This window comes from Tauraco erythrolophus, chromosome 7 (assembly GCF_009769465.1).
Source record: "Tauraco erythrolophus isolate bTauEry1 chromosome 7, bTauEry1.pri, whole genome shotgun sequence".
Taxonomy (NCBI): domain Eukaryota; kingdom Metazoa; phylum Chordata; class Aves; order Musophagiformes; family Musophagidae; genus Tauraco; species Tauraco erythrolophus.
Window position 1 is genome coordinate 54362321 of NC_141471.1, and position 20447 is coordinate 54382767.

The following is a 20447-nucleotide window of genomic DNA, read 5'->3' on the forward strand; positions in this document are numbered from 1 at the left end:
AAATTACAGTTTGTTACAAGTAAATATATAAAGAAATAAAAAATTACAGGTCATCATTCTGCTAGTCTGTTGGCTAGTCTGCAGCATCAAGCTTAATTTTGTTGTGCACATGCCACTTGCACCGATATCCATCCCTGTCTACGCATTCTGAAACATTTGCAGGTTTATTTCATTGCTTCCTTATTGCTGTTTTACATGAGTTCAGCTAGCAACACTATTCCCCTCCCTCCACCTTTCTGTTTTTCAATATTTAAGGGAATAATAGACTAGGCTACTACTGTGTGGAGTAATTTCCTCAACTGCACATTTACAGCTGCACTGTTTCAACAATACTAGCATTAGAAGTGGGCTATTCACTACCATACTTTGCTCTCAAAAGGTTAAGAAGTTGCATATAGAAAGAAGCATAGCTGTTGGATGCAGCACTTCTCGGTTGCAGCTTGTTTCTGGTAGAGCGATTATGCCGGCGAGCCACTGTGTTTCCATGCACACACAAGATTAGATTACTCCTTTGAGCAGAAGCTGGAGCAGAGAACAGTGCACACTTACAGTCCTTTCCTGGGTTTTCCCTAGGGCGGTCCAACCTGCTGTCTGACTAGAGCTGAGGGGGAACTTTTAACTGCTGGAAATGTTTCTTGACCTTTTTCAAAGCACACAGGCTACCTGCAACTGGCTAAATGCTCTCCAGGTGCAAGGCAGTAAAAAAGAATGGTGCTGGCTCCTCTCACCTTGCGGACAGACACCAATTCTCTGACTTTCTACTGGCAGACAACCACTTACGCATGCAAATAGCAATATTTTGGAAAGGAATATCTATACTGGAACTCAATATGAAGGGAAAATATAACTGAATTCAGCATCTTCCTCATCATGAGTAAGCATCTGTGTGAGGACAAAGAGGGAGGGATTTGATTATGGTAAAAACTAAGATTCAGTTATTTTTATTTTGTTTCAAAATAAACTCAACTATCATCCAACCAATCAAACAGAAATACTTATCTTCCTACACAGTAGATTAGTTGCTTTGGGGGATAAAAAACATTACGTTTAAATGAAAGTACCAAATTTTGTCATGAAAGATAATGCAAAGGCCAAATATGCCCTAAGAAGATAATTATTTATTATCATTATTTATTAATTATTTCAGTTATGTTTATTGCACTCCAGCTGCCTTGTAGATAAGCACTTGGAAAAAACTCTCATATTTTTATGATTATATTTTAGTTGATGTAGCAATTTTCAGCCTTGGACATCAAGAACGAAAAATAACACTATCGGTCCTGCATAAGCAGGGAACCAAAGCAAAGAAATGTGAAAGGACTTCTTTAAGGTCAAACATCTGATGGTTAGAGCAGGGCTTGAAAAAATACCTACTTGCTTTACTTCTAAGGCAGTACAATTTCAGATAGATGACAATACCTCCCACCCAGCCAGCCCTCTTCCAATAGCTATTTAGCTGCCTGGAAGGAAGGAAGGAACTGTGACTTAGTTGAAGGTCTTGTCGATTCATCTCATGAGAGTTACTAAAGCTTAAAAAAATACAGCTGCAATAGCTTTTGGTCTCTTTTGTGAGGGATAACTCACACAAAGGGAACTGTAGTCAGTGCACTGAGTGGAAAAGGAGAGGAGGCGTGTGCTTTCTTGTCTGTAATGGGTTATAATATATATCATTATATCCTTTTAACTGCAACACTTTACTATGAAACTTAATTGGTCCCATGCAACAGAAGACACCACAACAAGGAGGAAGCATGGACATCAAAACAGCTCTCCCATGCAGCACATAAAGGGGTTTGTGTAACTGGTAGCTATTTTTTGTTGGATGAAAGGCAAAATAAAAGCGGGTGTTAACGTTCATGAAATCAGATTATGTCTGAGCATGGTAAAGTGTCAGAAAAAATTTTTGAGAGGAGAGAGTGGCTTATTGTCCTATGAAAACTTGACATGAAGTTGGCACAGTTCTAAAAACGTTGAGGAATGGATCTGAGTGCTTACAAGCAGACACAGAAAGGATATCCACACTCCTCTCGAATCTGTCACGTTTGAATGTCATAAAGATCAGCCGAAAGTGTAAATTGTGCATCATACTATAAGTAGTAAGAGCTTGGTACAGGCCTGAGAAGTGGACATCAAGACTGTCACTCTTCTGTGGTGTGATTTTGAGAAAGCACATTGCCTGTGTCCTCTTCCTGTTCTGTGGCATTTTTCTTTTTCTGTAATTTGTATATTAGCTGTAGGTTCCGCTGTAGACTGTGGTTAAGACTTGTAAAGGTATTTAGATGCCTGGGTGGTAGCTACTGAAAAACTTTTACATCTGGCCAGGTGCTCAAGATGATATGAATTTATTGATTTTTCCTCCTGGCCATGTAAGTTTTTGTCATTTGTAGTGGTTGTCTTATAAGCAATTTTTCATGACTGCTATTTATTTCTCTGCGGATGTCCAGGGGACACCAACAGGGCAAGGACCCTGTTGCAGTATGCACTGTACTAAAGCAATAAAAAAGGCCATCCAAAACTATGACTCAAGTTTACTTTTAGTGTAATAACCTCTGTCTATGAAAAGGGTGTGTGTGAAGGGGGCAGGGTAGATGGATCCAGCTAACTGTGGCTCTCTTTTATCAAAAGCTTGAGACAAATATTTTCTCCTCTGAAAACTATACTTGTAATGATTTAAGGTTGCCAATAATAAGGGTAGATCTCCCAAAATGGAAGACGTTATCTTTGGTATTGTTAACTTTTTTTTTCTGCAGCAGGAAAAAATATCTACAAAAAGTACAAAGCCAGAGTATCATGGAGTGGTACAGGAGAGTGGGAGACAGAATTGGCATGTTGGAGGTAAAAATATGTTCTCTGACTTCGTGGTAATTAGAGGTAGAAAACTCCTGTAAGACACTGGCAGAGGATAAAGGGCAGTGCCATATGGCATGTGCTTAGTTTTGACCGGTATGTGAGTGAGAGACCCGCCTGGTTTAGCCACCTTTTATTAACTACTTAGTTTCACTGCATGCCTGAGTCTCACGAAATGTAAAGCCAACAGGAGACCCATTCCTATTTTCTGCTGTAACAGTGGCAAACATAAATGGCTGAGCAAAAGGATTTATGACTGTATAAAACATTTGTTGTTAAGAATTCATACTAAAAGAGAGTTATCTGCAGTGCACGAGTAGAGACAAAATGCACTATAGTGATCTAAGCTCTATTTTAAAAACAAAGTCAAGACATTTAGATCAAAAGGATATAAAAAGCCTAAATTATGCAAGATAGTATAATGGCAGTCTTGTGATAGTAACTGTCTTCATGCTCTTCTTAAAAAATAGATTCATTGTTTTATTAAGTTTTTAACAAAATTATACATGAATGCGTTTTCTTTTAAGAATGTAAGAAATTATACACGTGCAAGGTTTCTGAATGAAAATTCAGAAGAAGAAATATTCTTTTTCCTTGTCCTCACAACAATAGTAGCAAGGCAAGGTAGAGAGACAGAGACTGAACTGAAAGTGACTTAAAAATTAATTAATTTTCATCATGATTTAAATTGATTTCTTTTTAAACTAGCATTTAAACCATGATGAAACGCTGCAAAGTGTTAAGAAAATCTGTGGCCAAAATTTTATATGAACATTTAGCACCTACCACATTATAATGTGCTCGCAAACACTTGAGAACAAAAATATATTTACTTGAATCAATCCATTCACATAATTTGAATTAATCGTGTACATAAATATTTGAAGCATCATAGATACAATTGTATTATTATTAAAAGCACCTCCTCTTTCATTATATCTTATAATTTAGTCACACAAAGTCTTTTTCTACTTCAAGACTGAATTGCTTTGGTGAAAATAACAAAGAATAATTTAGAGGTTTTGTAGGCTAAGCAAGCAATTGCCAACACTGTATCTAAAAAGTCCAATTTAAAGAAAAAAAGTATTTTTCAAAGTACCAAGATCCTGTTTAAATACTCAGAAGAAAGATTCTCAAAAGTATCTGATTGAATTAGGACCAAAAGACCCTTTGGATTCAGGCCATATAGCCTGAGGAAACTATGCAGCTTGGTTGGACCATTTCAGATTTCCTTGCTCATGATGTTTCAACGTATGACATGATGTTGATGATTAGGATTAAAGGTAAGGATTAAAGAGCAGAGTGGTCTGGGTGACAGTATAGTGGGTGTCTGCTACAGGCCACCTGACCAGGAAGAACAAGTGGATGAGATCTTCTAGAGGCAGCTAGAAGTAGCCTCATGTTTTCAGGCCCTGGTCCTCATGTGGATCTTCAATCACCTCGGTATCTGTTGAAGTGACAACACAGCAGAGCATGAACAAGGTTCCTGAAGAACATCAACAGCAACTTCCTGATGCAAGTGAAAGAGAATCCAACGAGGAGAAATGTTCTGCTAGACCTTATGCTCACAAAAAAGGATGGGGCTTGCTGGGCATGTGAAGGTTGAAGACAGCTAGTGGAGTTCAGGATCCTGAGAGGAGAGATCATGGCAAAAAGAAGACAGGCTTCTGTGAGCACCTACGTGCTGCTTAAGTAGCGAAAGTAAGACTAGGGAAAATGTGCGTCCACTGCTGCATGAGGCAGGGGCCCTGGTGACACAGGACATGGAAAAGGCTGAGGTAATGAATGCCTTCTTTGCCTCAGTCTTTACCAGCAAGACCAGCCTTTGGGAGTCACAGGCCCCAGGGATCAGAGACAAAGTCTGAAGCAGCGGGGTTGCATCAGATGTCCTCCAGAGGTTCCCTCCAGACTCAGCCATAGTGCGATTGTGTGATTCTGTGATTCCAGAGACTGTGTGGGTTATTTCCTTACTGAAAGAGCAGTCGAGATTCATTTTAGTCACATGGGCAGGATGTTACTAAAATCACACACTTGTCCTTTGCTGAGATGAGGATTTTTAAATATTAAAGTATTTTTTTGGGACAAAAAATGGTTGCACCGCAAGTGGGTCTCCTAGCCACTAGGTCTATTCCTTCATTTGCTCCATGACTCATTAAAAATGCCATTATTCCTGTGAAGTGGTGAAGAAAAGATTGAGATATTTAAAGACATTGTTTCCTCATAATCTAGTGACCAGAGCATCCACAGATGCAGTGGAAGGTAGATATCTGTAACTCATGTGGGCAGAGAAAAGGAATGTACTGGGAATATCTGCCAAGTCTGGCCATGTAAGGTGCGCAGAGCAGTACCTACTCCACTGAAATCAGAGCTCTTTGTGTGCTACTCAGGTGCTACAAAGATGCAGGCACATCTGGGCATGCCAAAGGGTACATCTTGAGGAAATTCCTTTGGAAAACTTAGACTGATACAGGCTTGACACATTTCCTGCTAGGTGGCAGGTGAATAGGTATTTTGAGTATCAAAATTTTGTACTGAGATGCTTAAGCCTGCTGGTGGATCTAGCTTCTGATGCCTTGTCTTCAGGAGGAGTCACATCCAGTCATGAAGTAAAACATATTCAGTCATTACTATCAAGAAGAGAGGAAGTTTGTCCTCCTAGCTTGTTTTGGAACATGTTTTCATTTACCCTGTTAAAACAGAAAACTCAGTGACAAAGTCGGGCTGGAGAAGTCAACTGAACTCAAATTGGCATTCTGCAGACGCAGTTCACTTAGCAGATGAACTAATGCAAGAAGTAATACAGCCCCTGTAAAGAGTAGTAGGACAATAAAGTCTTTATGTACCAGTTTGTTGAGTTCAGTTCTACATGTGAAGTTTTATTTCTAATTACAGGAAATGACAAAGAAAATGTAAACTAACGGAGTTATCACAGTTTAATGACTTAGTGCCCTGATTTTACCTTGCAGTCGAGCAAGGTGAGAGTGCACATAAAGCCAGTAAATGAAGCAGACATCACCTTCTAATGTGTGGCAGAACACAAAGAATATGAAAGCATATAAAGGATTTAACAAAGTCAATGTAATGGATATCCTTCTTTGATTAAAAAACCCTCTGATTTTTGGAAGAGAATTATTACAGATCTAGCACATTTGATTTTATTCCAAAAAGAGCAGAGATGGAAAATACAATTGCACAAATTGTTGATGAAATGGATGAAGTATGGGTCATCAGGAAATTAAAGGATGTGTAATTTGTTCTGCGTCAAGTCATACTTAATATTATAAGGAATACTTTTGTACAAGAAGTCAGCATATGTTTAATTTTTTTTTTTTTTCCCAGTAACACAATGTTGGAAAGGCCAGCAAATAATATGTAACAAATGAGATCCCAGTGTGATCGACCAAAATTTCCTAGGATGCATTGGGCAGGGTAAGTATTAATTCCATTGTACAAGGCACAAGTAAACCATTATCAGAATTAATGTAGATAGTTTTGATTATCTATGTTTAAAAAAGGAGAATTCAAAGTGAATTGAGTAGGGAGAACCTTATTAGCATAATAAGAGAAAATATCTTCTGAAAAGAGATGACGTGAGTTTGTTTTGCTTAACGTAGCAATTGAAAGCTGAGAGAAGACACGATTGCTCCAGAAATACACGAGGAGAGTAAATGCTAGGAAAATAATTAGTTCAGCCAAAGAACAATACTGAAACAAAAATGAATGCCTATAAACAAAAGATGCAAATAAATCTGTTAGGAATTAGAAGATTTCTAACCAGCAAAGATGTGAAAGTCTGAAGCAGTTGTCCAGCTGGCAAAAATTCAAATTCTTTTCAACAGAGAATTGGACAAATTTAGAGAGCTAGACATGGATTATGCATCCTGGTTGCCTGTGACAGCGAGGATCTAAATTCAAGGACTCAGAAGGTCTGTTCCCGTCACGTGCCTAAGGCATCTGGTAATTTTGTGCAGGATAGTAAATATTTACTTTCTGCAGGACAAAAAAGATCAGCATACATGAGGAAGGTAACAAAGCACATACAGTTTCAGCATGTAATGGAAAGTAGACTGGAAATGAGGGCAAAGACCTGAGATGAGCTAGTGTGCGGTAGGGCTAGCAATGGTTTGCCATGTGCTGCATGTATTCAGTGCCATACAAACTAAAGTTGGGGAGAACTATGATTGTTGAACGCCACTCAGCTCCCACCTTTTACTTTATGAGCTGTAACTGACTTACAAGACACTGCACATAAAATTACTATAGAGTGGCATGTATGGCAATGAGAAAAGCATCTCAGCACCCTTGAAAGGAGAGGGATAATGCTGAAGGCTGCTGTACGGCACTGTGCAGTGCAGGGCCACAAATGCCATCCTCCCATTGAGGCAGACCAAAGCAGAGCAATCACTGTCCAGCAACCTGTACCGTGTCAGAGTACAAGCTAGTTACAGAAGAGCTACTGATGGCCTTCATTTCCCCTCAGCCCTGTGCCTAGGATTTTCTAATGCTCAGTTTCAGCCAGTTCCCCAGCTGGGATGTTTATTTGCTACCTTTGGCTTGCTCCCACATGCCAGTCTGGGCACCTATCCTCATCTGCTAATTAGGAACAAGGATACAAATGAAACCTGCCTTCTCAGATGGGCCATGAATTGCCCTATTTGAGCATCAGGCTTTTTTGCATCACCCACCTCATCTGAAAAGGAATCTTATCTTTACAAGCATGACACTTGCGGTTCTTCAAACCAGTTTGTTTTTGGTTTTTGTTGTTGTTGTTTATAACTTTCATATTGTCCTGGAATAGAATGAGAGTTTGCAAATATTGCTGTAAAAACATTTGGGTCAAAATTTCCCTGAAGAAATTTAATGTTTTTCCATTTAATTTGATAATTTCTTACTGACCCCTGGGATGAAAAGATTCCTCAGTGTCCTATGCATTCTTTGACGTGTGGCTAATGCAACATGCTCTCCTAGGGGGTTGTTTTTCAAAAAAGTGACATTCTACTAGGAAAGCAAAATAACAACTCAATTAAAAGAAACAACGAAGGTCACATCGGTTTCTCTACCCAGCTAAAAAGACAAAGCAGTGGAAAATGTAAGCTGCATTTACATTAACATATGGGAATTTAAAGAGTATCATGTGGAAAACTCATTGATATGGTACAATTCCATTTTAGGATGCCTCTGGAGAATGAAGTGATGAAGTTATTAAAATTCGTAAAAAAATATACTAATCAGTCGTGTTACAGTATTCAGCCTAGAGGAACAAATGCTGCCTGGGCAGAAGCACACAGCAATGGCAATCACGGTCCCTGGTCTGTCACTGCTTCTTGTCTGATTTTGGAGAAGTTACTTACATCTCAACTAGGTAGCCTAGAAACAGCTAAGCATGAGAAGCAATGTACGACTCTTCAAGTGCAAATGCTAGACATTAGAGCACTTTCAGTATCCCTTGCCCACAGAGCAAGTAGACCATCCTGACGCCATACTGCTACTCTCATTAGGAAGCTACTCCATGTAATCCCTTTCACAGCAGTCAAGTTCACTGATCGCTCTTGGGGAGACTTTTAGGGCAGCCAGGATCGCAGAGGTTATCAGCCAAGTGACATCTCTGAATGCAGGGGTTGTAAACATTTCTAGCTTTCTACAATAAATTAATAAGAAAGCTCTTTCCTTTCTTACCCAGGATCAAACACAAGCTGACCTTTATCTCTCTAAGTCTCATCTTTTCTTCTGTTGTAAAATTGACTTGCTGTTTACTTACTTCAGAATAATAACAGTGAGACACAACTCATTAGTGTCTGTAAATTGCTTGGAGGTGCTGGGATGAGAGGAGCTACAGAAGTGCGCAGAGTAGCTTTTTCATTGGAATTATATTACAGCGTCATTAAGAGAGTTTTCTAGAAACAGTTTAATTCATCACAGGCTTTCTAGAGCAACAGTTATGGGAATCTGATACAAAACAGTGATGGTAGACGCTTCTTCCCAAATTCTCAGGAATATGCCCCTTCCAAAATTTGATTTCAGGAATACATTTCTTCCAAAACTTGGGATTTCTCTTGATCAGAAAATTCAAATGTGGTCTATTTGACAAGCACCTTACAGGTATGAAGTAGTTGGGTTTTCAGAGTCATAACTCTCCGAAGCCTTCAACTCACATCTCACAAACGTACAAAACCCTACTCTTGCTCATTTGACTCTAGTCAGATATGTTGACTTTCAGCAGGATTTTAGGTAGCCCCTGCCTGCTGCAGAGTTTCAAGTTAGGATCCTGGAGGCCTACTTCCCTGCTCCTCAGCCGCTCTAGGCAGGCTCCATTAAGCAAAGCTACCATTTCCAGGAAGAAGTGACTAGAAGGAAGAACTGAATGGGGAGCTGAAAGTCTTGAAGAATTTAAAATAAAATTCTTGGTACGTTTTATTTGGTAACATTCAACCTTGAAGTGCTTAAAAAAAAGAACTTTAGGATTGCTGGTGAAGTCCTGAGAGATCCATGTTGCTGTTGGCTGACCTACAGGCTGATGTTTCATCTCTGTTTCATGCGTGCTAGGTCTGCTTCCCAACTCCGCAACAAAGGGACAGAGGCAAAGACAAAGGATGAACTAGGGCAACGGCCAGCTAAGCTGGTTAGCAGCAGCAGGTGGGTCTCTTATGGCAGATAGGTGCATCTGATGGGCCACAGAGCTTATTTCGGTTCATAAAAGAACTGTATGCTATAGTCAACTGCCCATAGCCTCTCACAGCAAGTGCCAGCTCTACTGCATGTAGACAGTATAGTTATTCAGGGAGTGGACACGAAATTTCACAGGTGCTTTTAGGTACACATTGGGGGAGCAAATGAGGGGCTCTGAGAAAGATGCCAAACAATCCCTCAAAATTATATTCAAACTTTTTGGTGGATTGCTTTTATGAAAGACACTGACAAGCACTGCCTGAGACTGGTGCCCTGGCAGGCTTTGTAGATAGCAGATTCATATTGCTGGGTCCTAAAAGGTAGGTCAAGGTTAAAGAAGGAAAAAAATGACCACGATGAGGGAGGGAGGTTTGTATAAATGAAAAAATGGTGTTCTCAATGGTGTTTTAACAGGAAGCCTGGATTTTAGGTTAAATCCTCACAAAACTGTACAGGAAAGCTCTAAAAGCGAAAACATCCTTTTTTTTCTCTTTCTAAAAAAACAGTTTTTTTAATTAAAAAAAAAACCCTAGAAATTTTGACCAGAGACATATGGTTTCTGGAAGCACTGCTTTAGAGAAAAATTTATACCTCATCCAACTTCCTCCTTTCTAAGCAATCCTAGTAGTTGTCAGCTGACCAGCCAGCTATAAAAATAATGGGGTTCTGTAGATTTACTGACGTATGTAAAAACTCAGGCTTCAGGTAATTCTACATCTCTGCCAGCTGTTCCATGAATGGTGACAAGTACAAGCCTGCCAGAGGAACTGCTTGATAAATGGAATAGCCAAAGACTTCAGCAACATTCATAGCAGCATTTTATCACTGTGTTTTTTTTTTTTTTTCCACGACAGTCCTCCTTGTCAGCTATTTGAAAAAGCTATTTCTTAAATCAGAGGAACACATTCTTTGCTTCCTTACTGTATTCCCCCTCTCCTCAGAGATTGCAGGCTGGGGCTTTGCTGAAGACACATGAAGTTATTCTTCAAGATACTGCAAGATTCCACCTCCTTTTGTTAAAAATCTAGAGAGTTAGAAAATAATCTGCGCAGTTATTAGACCTTAAGAAGCTCCAAGACAGCACAACAATATAATAATGAGCATTCCTAGTGACAACTCTGGTGCTCAGAATAAAATGCGCAATAGAAAACTCCTTTCCAAAGACTTGAAGCTAAGAATTTTTAGAGACCAAATGATTTGTTTCCCTAATACATTCACCAAGAGCTGCAACCTGATTAAAATACTGGATATGGTAGAAACTGCTCTGCAGAGCTAAGCTTATGGATCACTAACAATATATTACAGGTGTACCCAGGTATTTCACATGTGAGGGAAGAAGAAAAAATAATTTGCACTGTCTGCTGGCAGGACACTGATATCAACATTTTCCTTTTGGAATTGTAAAAAGTAAAAAAATGAAGAAAAGGTTTTGTAGGGTTCTTTTAAGCTATGGCTGGTAGAACACTGAAATCACAGAAAGGCCTGTTTTCTGGGGCTCTGAAAATTTCAAGCAATAGTTTCTGGGAAAGAAAGGGTACCATGAATGCAATTATATTAAATGAACTGCTTTGTCCTTTTAAACAAATACAGTCAGCATAGTTTTAATCAAGATTTTTTTACTACTTTAAACAGCAATAGTAAGTTTGACCTCATAGACTGTTTTTACAGAAGACATATCAGTTTCAACAATCGAGAATTTGTAATCTAAGATTTAGATTCAGGGATACGAGGCAGAGGTTGAATTTATGCATATGCCAAATCACAGCAAAGTCAGTGGATCTCAAGCATAGGCTTAAAATTAAATTCCTGTTTAATGATATTCTGGGTACACTGCCAAATCCTTTCTTGAATTGGTGCATCTATTCAGCGAGTCACTGCAGCATGATTATTATTTAAACTATGTTGAGTTCAAAAGAATTATAGTTACTGCCAAGCCACCTTTATTCATTGTTATTGTCATCTTCTTGCTAACTGAACAGCATGGCTGGTCTGATTACAGTGGCTGAGAACACCTTCCATGCATTAGAAAAGCAAGAGGCTCTGGAGATGCCCACCTCAGCTGACTGTAAGTACTACTTAAATTCAAAGTGAAATTAGAAATAGCTGTCACTTTATTGTTAAAGGACTGTGCCCCATGTAAATACAAATGAGACTATTCCCTGCGACTCGATAGTAGCTATTTTGATTTGCACTAGTTGGAGATTACAGAAAACTGGCAGTAAGCAGCATCAACTAAGTTCCTTGTAGAAAGAAGGAAAGAAACTGTCACCCACTTGGAATGTGGCACTTTACTCTTACCCAAAGGGGAAATTTAGTTACATTTTAAAGGGGCTTCCTGGTGGCTTCTAAATTTTCACATTCTAATTCATGTGTTTAGACTGTGGGAAGTGTTGAAAAAGGCTTTTTGTTTTAAAAATAAATGCGCGCATATAAATTGCATTGAATCTGTATAAAAATAGATTGTTTGGGGTATGTAAACAACTTCTTCTCTTTCAACATTAGTGACTTTTGATGCTGACTTTTGTGCATCATAGAATCATAGAATGGTTAGAGTTGGAAGGGACCTCAAGAACTCCCCTGTCATGGGCAGGGAAACCCTCCACTACACCAGGTTGCCCAAAGCCTCATCCAGCCTGACCTTGAACACGTCCAGGGATGGGGCATCTACAACTTCTCTGGGCAACCTGTTCCAGTGCCTCACCACCCTCTGAGTGAAAAATTTCTTCCCTATATCTAATCAACGTGTAGAGCTGCTTCCTTGGCGTCCATGAGCAGCTCCTGCAGCCAAAGGAAGCACAAAGGCTCTTCCCGGTGCAGGAGCGTGGGGAGGCAGCTCGCTGCCCTCCCGTAACCCTGCTGCTGTAACCTGCCGCAAGAGGCTGTAACAGCCGCGCGCAGCACAGTGTGCCTGTCACCGCTCCCGTTTACGGCACGGTAAACTGGCTCGAGGGAGAACAAAGGAGACATAAAACATTTTTCCCCCTTAATTCAACTGCTTTAATTTCACTAAGCAGAACTCAGGCACGGCGGAGGATTTCGGCACCTTCCTTGGAAAGTTTGCCCCTGGGCCATTTAAAATGGTTTAAATTATAAAATTAACTTGTCTCTTGATATCATTATGCCCTCTTTTTCAGATCAGGGATTTTATTAACAGATAATGCTGATAAAGATTAATTTTTATGGGATTTTTTAAGGCTTTTAAATATCATATGAAAGTTTTCAGTTCTTTGGCTCCTTACAGTGCTGATTAGGATGGTGTCTTTTTTTAATTTTCTTTCCTCTATTTCCAAAACAACGGTGAGATAAAATAGAAAAGCATACACAGCTGAAACACACACTTTAAAGAAACAAATCTCGCACGGAATTTTGAAAAATCTTTTTAGGTCAGTGTCATTTTTATAACTGATGTTAGTTACCAGTCCTATTCTTCTTTGTATTTCTCCCCTCAATAAACGATCCAAACGTACTTCAAGTGCTCCTCCCAAGTAAGGCAACTTGAAAATATGTCAAGCAGCTTGACTTGGAAGTTTATCCAGGATTTAGTGAGCTTACACATTTTACTAAATTTTACACATTTCTTGAAACCTACTATTTGAGACAAACCCACTTCAGGTGCCAAGAAGAGTGGTGGGAAGCACATACTTACATTTCAGCTCCAGTTTGATGAAGTCAGTGTTCCCCAGATTCTCAAGAAACACCCCGTCCGAGGCTGACGTTTTGAAATAGAAAGAGATGTCTGCGCTGGTTTCCCCTTGAAAAGTGGAGAAGTGAAGGTAGGATGATGAAGTAACGAAAGAAGCTGCGTTCCAGTAGTTCCCTGCATGGGATAGACAGACAAGACACACATTTCAGTGCTCCCTTGAAGCTATCAGAAAAGTTAAAGCTTTTAATGTCAATATATGCTACAGTGATATCTACACTGAAAAAAAACCCAACCACCTTGATTCTACTACCTCTTTTTTGTTTTTCTGGATATAGCCTCTCAGGTTTCAGAAGGTAGAGCAGGTTAATGGTACATTTATTTCCAAGTTCCTAATTTATCGTATTCAGTCATACACAAACGTGTTGCTACTACATGTTTAGTGTAGTAACACTGAATTCATGGGAGATCAGATAGATGGGCAAAACACTAATTTGGTGACTGCCTCACCTCAGGCACACATTTTGTCTCAGGTGTAACTTATCTGTCTTCAAATTTACTCTACACAACTAAACCTATTTCTTCTGAAAATGTAGCCATGTCTATTAGAAGTTTATTAATATGCATCACAGGAAAAATCCAATAAATGAAGCTAAGCAATACAGACATAATTAACATACGGCCCTAATAGTCCCCTAATAATTTTCTACTGGAGAAACATCATACTTAATATTGTTCAAGAACTATAACAGTACTTTAGCTAGCATGCCAGTCAACATTCTGTGCAAGGTAGTGTTACATTGCAAAGACAAAAAATTTCATAAGGTATAGGTGATATGGTAAGCCAGTGAGAGACTGCAACAGCTAATTCTACTTTCACCAGGATGCTTATGTATCTAGATTCAGAAACGTATTGAAATATCACTCACTAACTCACCACAGCTGAGTGCTTAGTATTCCAGCTAATGAACACAATAAGAAACTACTTTTCATTCCAGTCAAAACTCCCAGAGATCGGTTTTCCATTATTTGATTACTGAACTAGGTGATAACACTATTATTTCTCTGGTTAGTTCTGGATGAATACGAATGAGCATGCTGAAGCTCCAGAAGCTCAACGCTGCTTATATATAACACTATTGGCCCAAACCCAAGTCTGAAGTGTTATAATTTGTGTAATTTATTAACCTCTATTCAAATTTAAATTGAACATCTGAATTAACAGAAGAAAGCTTTAGGTTTAAATACGTGCACACTATTCCCTTCCATATTTCTACCCCATCCCCTGCATTTAATCCTGCCTCTCTCAAGAATGCAGAATGAGAGGCTTTGTAAAAAGAAGCAGTGTTCCATTTACTTTAATGCATCCCAGAAGGAAAGTTGTAACTGAGATTTTGCTTGTATGTGTGTACATGCACGTGTGAGCAGTGGAAAGAGGATGAAATGGGCTCTGTACTGTTGAAATGTACATTCTAAAAACAGATACATAGCTTTGTGAATTAACCAACTAGGCTATGACAGATGGTTTTCAATATATGTTACTATTTACCCTACATAGACAAACTGGTAATTTCCAGATTGAATATTATTAATGATTTCAACAGAAATGTCAACAAACTTCATACCGTAAATAAGGTTGGACAAGAAAAGTCTGTTAATTAATTGCAAAGTCTTTCTCTGAAAACATACCTAGTGATAAAGCAACACAGACAGAAAAGGTCTAGAACTCTGTTTTCATTCGTAGTCTCAGGTTTATTTCTATTTCTTACTTTTCAGAATGCTCCCTGAATATTAGGGTTGCTTATGGTCTAGGTGTATGAGTGTTTGTCAATAATCTGTCAGTACAGGATCCAGATGGACTACCATATATGCTTTCCCACTTGCAGATGTATCTGGACAGCTCCATTTGCTTCTCCTGGGAGCTACAGATCCACCAGACACTGGCAGACTCTCAAAACAGGTTTTATTCCACTTACTGAATAAACTCACATGAAATAAACAGGACTTAGACAAAAAGTCAGGAATATATTAACACAATCCTTGTTAAGGAGCTAATTTAGCTGCCCTGAATAACCTTGAAGAAATACTTGCATGTCTTTATAAACTAAATGACTATTTTAGTCCCCTAGCTTTACATTCTCTGAATATTACCCAAGTTATAAGCCTAAACCACAAAGGACACGACAAGCAAAATGGCTGTGAGAGCTACAGGGAACCTACTACACAATTCAAGTACTAATGGAGACAAATATCTGTTCAGTGAGAAAGGCTCCCCAACCATCTCACTACCCCAAATGAGACCAGGGTGAGTCTGCAGCTGTGTCACTGTCCAGCCAAATTGCGTGGCTGCATCCTCCTCTGGCCAGGGATGCTGGTTACAGACCTACCAGCATCATCCAGCCCGCAGTCACTGCATGCAAGTCCCGTGTTTGCACCATGCTTACACCTTCTGTGAACCTCAGGCAGCTCAAGAACTACACATTAGACACCTATCTTAACTGATCACCTCCACTGATGCATTGGCAATGGCTTTCTTGAAAGCATAATATTTTTGCTTTATTTTGTCAAGTCCTGGTGCAATGCAATAGTGTCCCTTCACTGTAGCCTCCACTGCGATACAATGTATTATGATAATTACTATCACAATTAAGTAAATAAGAATAGGAGCTGCTATATGAAGCAGCTATTTATTTGGTAATATTTTATTTATATCTTTTTAATTATCTTGAAAACCTGAAAGCGTTAAATGTAATATAACGCAGACTTAGTTTGCCATGCTGAGACACTGGGTTAAATCCTTAAATGTGACAGCACATAATCAAAGCACAGGTGTGCCTTCACATGGAATTTATTTTCAGTTGTATGTGATCACTCCTCTTTGCATAGTCAGAGGAGAAGGTTTCACTTTCTTAGTTTTTAAAGTAAAATATAGATTTCAGAATTTTTAGGAATGTTATTGGTTGTGGGTTTATCCAACAGGGTCCAGCCATATGGCTAAGATGTGAAACCATCACCACAGTACACTTACAAGTAGGACTAGCACTACTGAGAACAACTACAGGGCCAGATAGGCTGATGGGTTCATATGGAAATGTATGTCACCATTTTGCTGAAACAAAATAATTCAATTTTTATTTAGTGCTACATCTAGTCTACTGAAGAGGTCCATCACTAAGGATTTTACATCTCATTCGAAATGCTGTGATTTGACTCTGCAGAAAGCCTTGGCTGCAGAAGCTACTGGCAAGAGGATAAATACAAACAGTGCAGATTGAATGGGAAAACTTGCAGATCGAGAGAGACATTTTCAAAGACTATTCATAACAAATCCCCATAAAGATAAAATCATGTTTTCACATATCAGTATACATTCATCTCAAAAAACTTTCAGGGGAAAAAGACATTTTACTAAGAGTATAACGGAAATGTTTTGCTAAACATACATAATGATTTTCATCATAAAATGGTATCTTTTGATAAGAAAGGGGCTGCCTAAGGAAATATTGAATAAAAATCCACTTTACACACATGAGTACTGTTGTTTGCTAGGAACTTATGTTAGTCACTTTGACTCAAAACTTCTTTGGCACAGTCACACTCCTTTCCTCAAATGGTTTGAAACATTGATTCTACAGGTATTTTTGTCCCACTTTAGGCTGAGCAAACTGTAGATGGATGAAACTGGACGGGAACTTCAACCACAGGGTAGATATTACAGTAGCAAGGATACCAAATTAATAGGAGGTGGGAATGCTAAGGTTTTAATCCATCCTGTTCATAATTATTGTGCCTGGATTATTGCCTAGGAGTAACTGAGCCTTACAAAATGGTATGTTTATGGGACATGATTGACAAAGGCTTGCAAGAAATGTTCTGCTTTATAAGAAAGTCACTCAAGCTAGGAGGGATAGCATTTTTCAGGGACATTAAGATCGGGAAAGCAGAAGGGTTTCTATTTTGAAGATTGGAAGAAAGTGATGCTGGGAGGCACACCATCCCTTTCTCCCTTCAGATAGCTAAAATTCCATAAAAGCTAAGGAGGACTTTTATTGTAGAGTGTAATCTGAAATATAACATTACAATTTTATTTTCTTCTTCATAACCTCATCTATAATTCTGTAATCAGGACCACAGCTCTGTTGTACAACTCTGTTGTTTTAAGCTTGCTCACTGTTTAAATTTAACTTAAGCCAATTAAACAGGTACAGAGCATGCTGCTGCCATGGAAGCAGAAATACAAACAAATCAAGACACCAGACAAGCCTTTTCAGTTGTTTGCATCCCAAGGTAAACGTGGAGATCCCCACAATGTGGCTGTGTTTCCTAGAATGTTGCATGTTTGCTGGTGATGGCACTAAGCCTTAGGACACAGGGAATGCAGAGGCAGGCAAGGGAAGAGCTGACCACAGCCCTAGAGGATACTGTCACGGATGTTTGCCTGGATCCAAGCAGGGGTCAGAGCAATCGTTGTGCCAGCAGTGTTTCAATGGACCATGTAACACTTTGTGATTCTGTTTTCAATTTGTGTCAAGGTTGCTCACAGCTCTGGTTATCTGCTGTGGAAATTAAAATCCAAGTCATTAAGCTCCTGCAAAACAGCCTTAGCTCCTTCTCATTAGTTTTGCTAACCCTGAGTTACTGTGTTCTTTATAATTCGTACAGTACAAAGTGTCTCTTCTGCTGCTCCATAAAGACTCCGTCTCAGACAGAACGCTGCACTATAATTACAAAGGTATGATTTTTACAAGAAGCATGATAGTCTGTAGCCACAAGAAATCACCCAGACTACTAAGATTAATGAGAAGGGACATCTTAAATCTCAGATAAAAAATTGAATAAAGACTTGGAAGACTTTTTCCCATGAAGTCCCTCCTCAGGGAGGAGGAAGGAGATGGTTGCTATAATACTGACAAGGACAAATTAACCGCGTCCTGAGTTATGCAATATGGACTGGCATCTTTTTACGTGTTGTAGCTTTGTAACTTGATAACACAGAGTCACCGGGCTTATAGCAATCAGCCTTTCAGCTTCTCCCTTGCAATATTTTTGTCCAGAACTCCCTTGCTAGCTCCCATCAATATCTTCTTTCTTTGCATGATTGAAACTCATGCTTTAACATCATCAATTTCACTTTTACATTTAAACCCCATTGAAATGGATAATGGCAATAGCAGAACTGTAAAAGACGTCAGTGCTTTTAGCCCTGCTAGGCAACAGCACTAGAGAACGAATGCTGCAATGTCAGGCAGCTCTTATGTATTACAATAGACCAAAAACCTCCAGGGCCCTCATCTGCAGCAAAACAGATTTTCTATCAAAACCATTATGTGAATAAAATGTAAGAATAGTCTCCTATTTCAGAGAAGATGGATGTGTGAATGGAAAACTGTTCTGTGCCACAAAGTAATGGATTGAGATTATCCATACAATTATGCTCAACAAATCAAGGTGTTTTTTTTTTTTTTCCTTTCTTCTTTATACATTCTGGGAGAGAGGAATCTATGCATGCACACTCAGAGCAGCTTGGGTATCAGTACAGCAACAACCACAGCTTTGATTCAAGTCTTCAGATTTGTATCATGAGTGGAATTGGCCCCAGTGAAAACCAAGTTCACTGTTGGACTTAGTATCTAAGTTCATTGTCAATGAAACAAGGAGGGGAGAAGGAGGAAAGATATTCCAATCAAAATGGATTTTTTTTGCTTGCATCACCAAACCAATCAGAATGTCCAAATTTGTCACAGGAAACAAAACGTCAAAAAAACCCAGGAATGTCACAGGAAACAAAAGAACAGTCAAAGAAAAGTTGCAGTGTTTCTTGCACTGAGTTGTACCTTGTTTTTAAAGGTGTAACTGCAACCTCGAAGCAAGACAAACTCTCTTCTGTCAGCAGAGCTAATTAAAGTGTGGCTGAGAGCATGGCTTCAGTCTGAGCAAGAGGTGTGTGTGTTGGGGGAGAGGAGAGAAAGGATCACGAAGCGTCAACATCCTAATTCCTCTGCTGAGAGGACTACAATGCTGGTGGTTTCTTCTTCCTCACTGAAGAGTCTGCTTTGTGTCATTTTCAGTTGTGCTAACAAGCATTTATACCTTTGTTCTTCACTGGTCTGCAGCTCCATGCCATATTTACTATATATTTTACCATACTACATTTACTGTGCTTAATGCATATATAATTTACTATATATGGTAAGTTTTTGCATATATTCTTTGATTTCTTTGGCATCCCTGAAATCAGTTTCACCCAGCTCCAGTCCTGAATTTCTTTGATCATTGCTGAGTTGTTTATAGCCCTAGGGTCCGCTTAATCAGTCAGTGGCCAGTCTTATATCATTCCATGCCTTTACTACTCTGCCCTGCATTCCATGTTCCCACTTTTCAAGACCGCTTCCACCATACCAGGAGCGTATTTCTCTGCATTGCATCATTATATTAGTCATCAATATCTCATTCTGCACAATGTAACTACTTTTTACTAGTATCTGTATAAAAATGTGGTTACACCATAAAAAGAGAAGCAAAAGTAAACCAAACCAGGTGTAGTCCCCCCGTCATTAGAAAAGAATGATGTTTCAGCTAAACCAAGTAAAATAAAGCTTGAGGCAGGGGCCAAAAGAGTGCAAGCCTGTACCCTTGCATCCTCTGTACAATATCCACAGACTGTAACTAGAGATGGCAATATGGTGTTTATCGGGCTACGGGTTTACAATTTACCAACATCATGGCAGAATACCATTTGAAAAAAAGCAGGTAAATTACTGCTTAATTTAAAATTAAGATGGTAATGTCCTGATTTACTTAATCCAAACATGAATCAAGAAAAATAAACTAAATGGAATTGCTATACAAGATGTTGGCTTAGTAGCAGAAGAGTCCTTTGACCACACACAAGAAAAATAATCCCCAAGTCAACAGAAGGAGAGTGTATTAATACTGCATAACAGAAAACTGAATTACACCCTTCCTTTCAAGCTTAATAAAAATATAGGGTAGATTTCAATTTTCAAGATAAAACTAACTCTATGTCTTTCAACAAAGTAACAAACGGCTTGAAGTCCAGAACGAAACCTGCTGAGAATATCAACATATCTGAAGATGAGTTCAGAGTTACCAAAACAGAAAAGTTAGCTTTGCTGTAGTGACTGTCACATTAAGAAAAAAAAATAATCAAATTTTAAAGGATAAATGCTAGATTTTAGAAAAAAATTAATTCTTTTTACAGTTACCTCAACTCTAGTAGGCTGTATCATTGTAACGGAATGCATTTAGAATAGAATAGAATAGAATAGAATAG

The 20447-nt window shown here is 38.9% G+C and overlaps 1 protein-coding gene across 1 annotated transcript in view; it reads right to left on the minus strand.

The window, feature by feature from the left end:
• The window catches only part of CNTNAP2 (contactin associated protein 2), a 1148354-nt gene that overhangs the window by 108370 nt on the left and 1019537 nt on the right, over positions 1-20447 (minus strand). The window contains exon 16 of the mRNA XM_086615189.1: positions 13160-13330. Coding sequence (XP_086471315.1) covers positions 13160-13330 — 171 coding nt within the window. The remainder of the gene's footprint in view (positions 1-13159; positions 13331-20447) is intronic.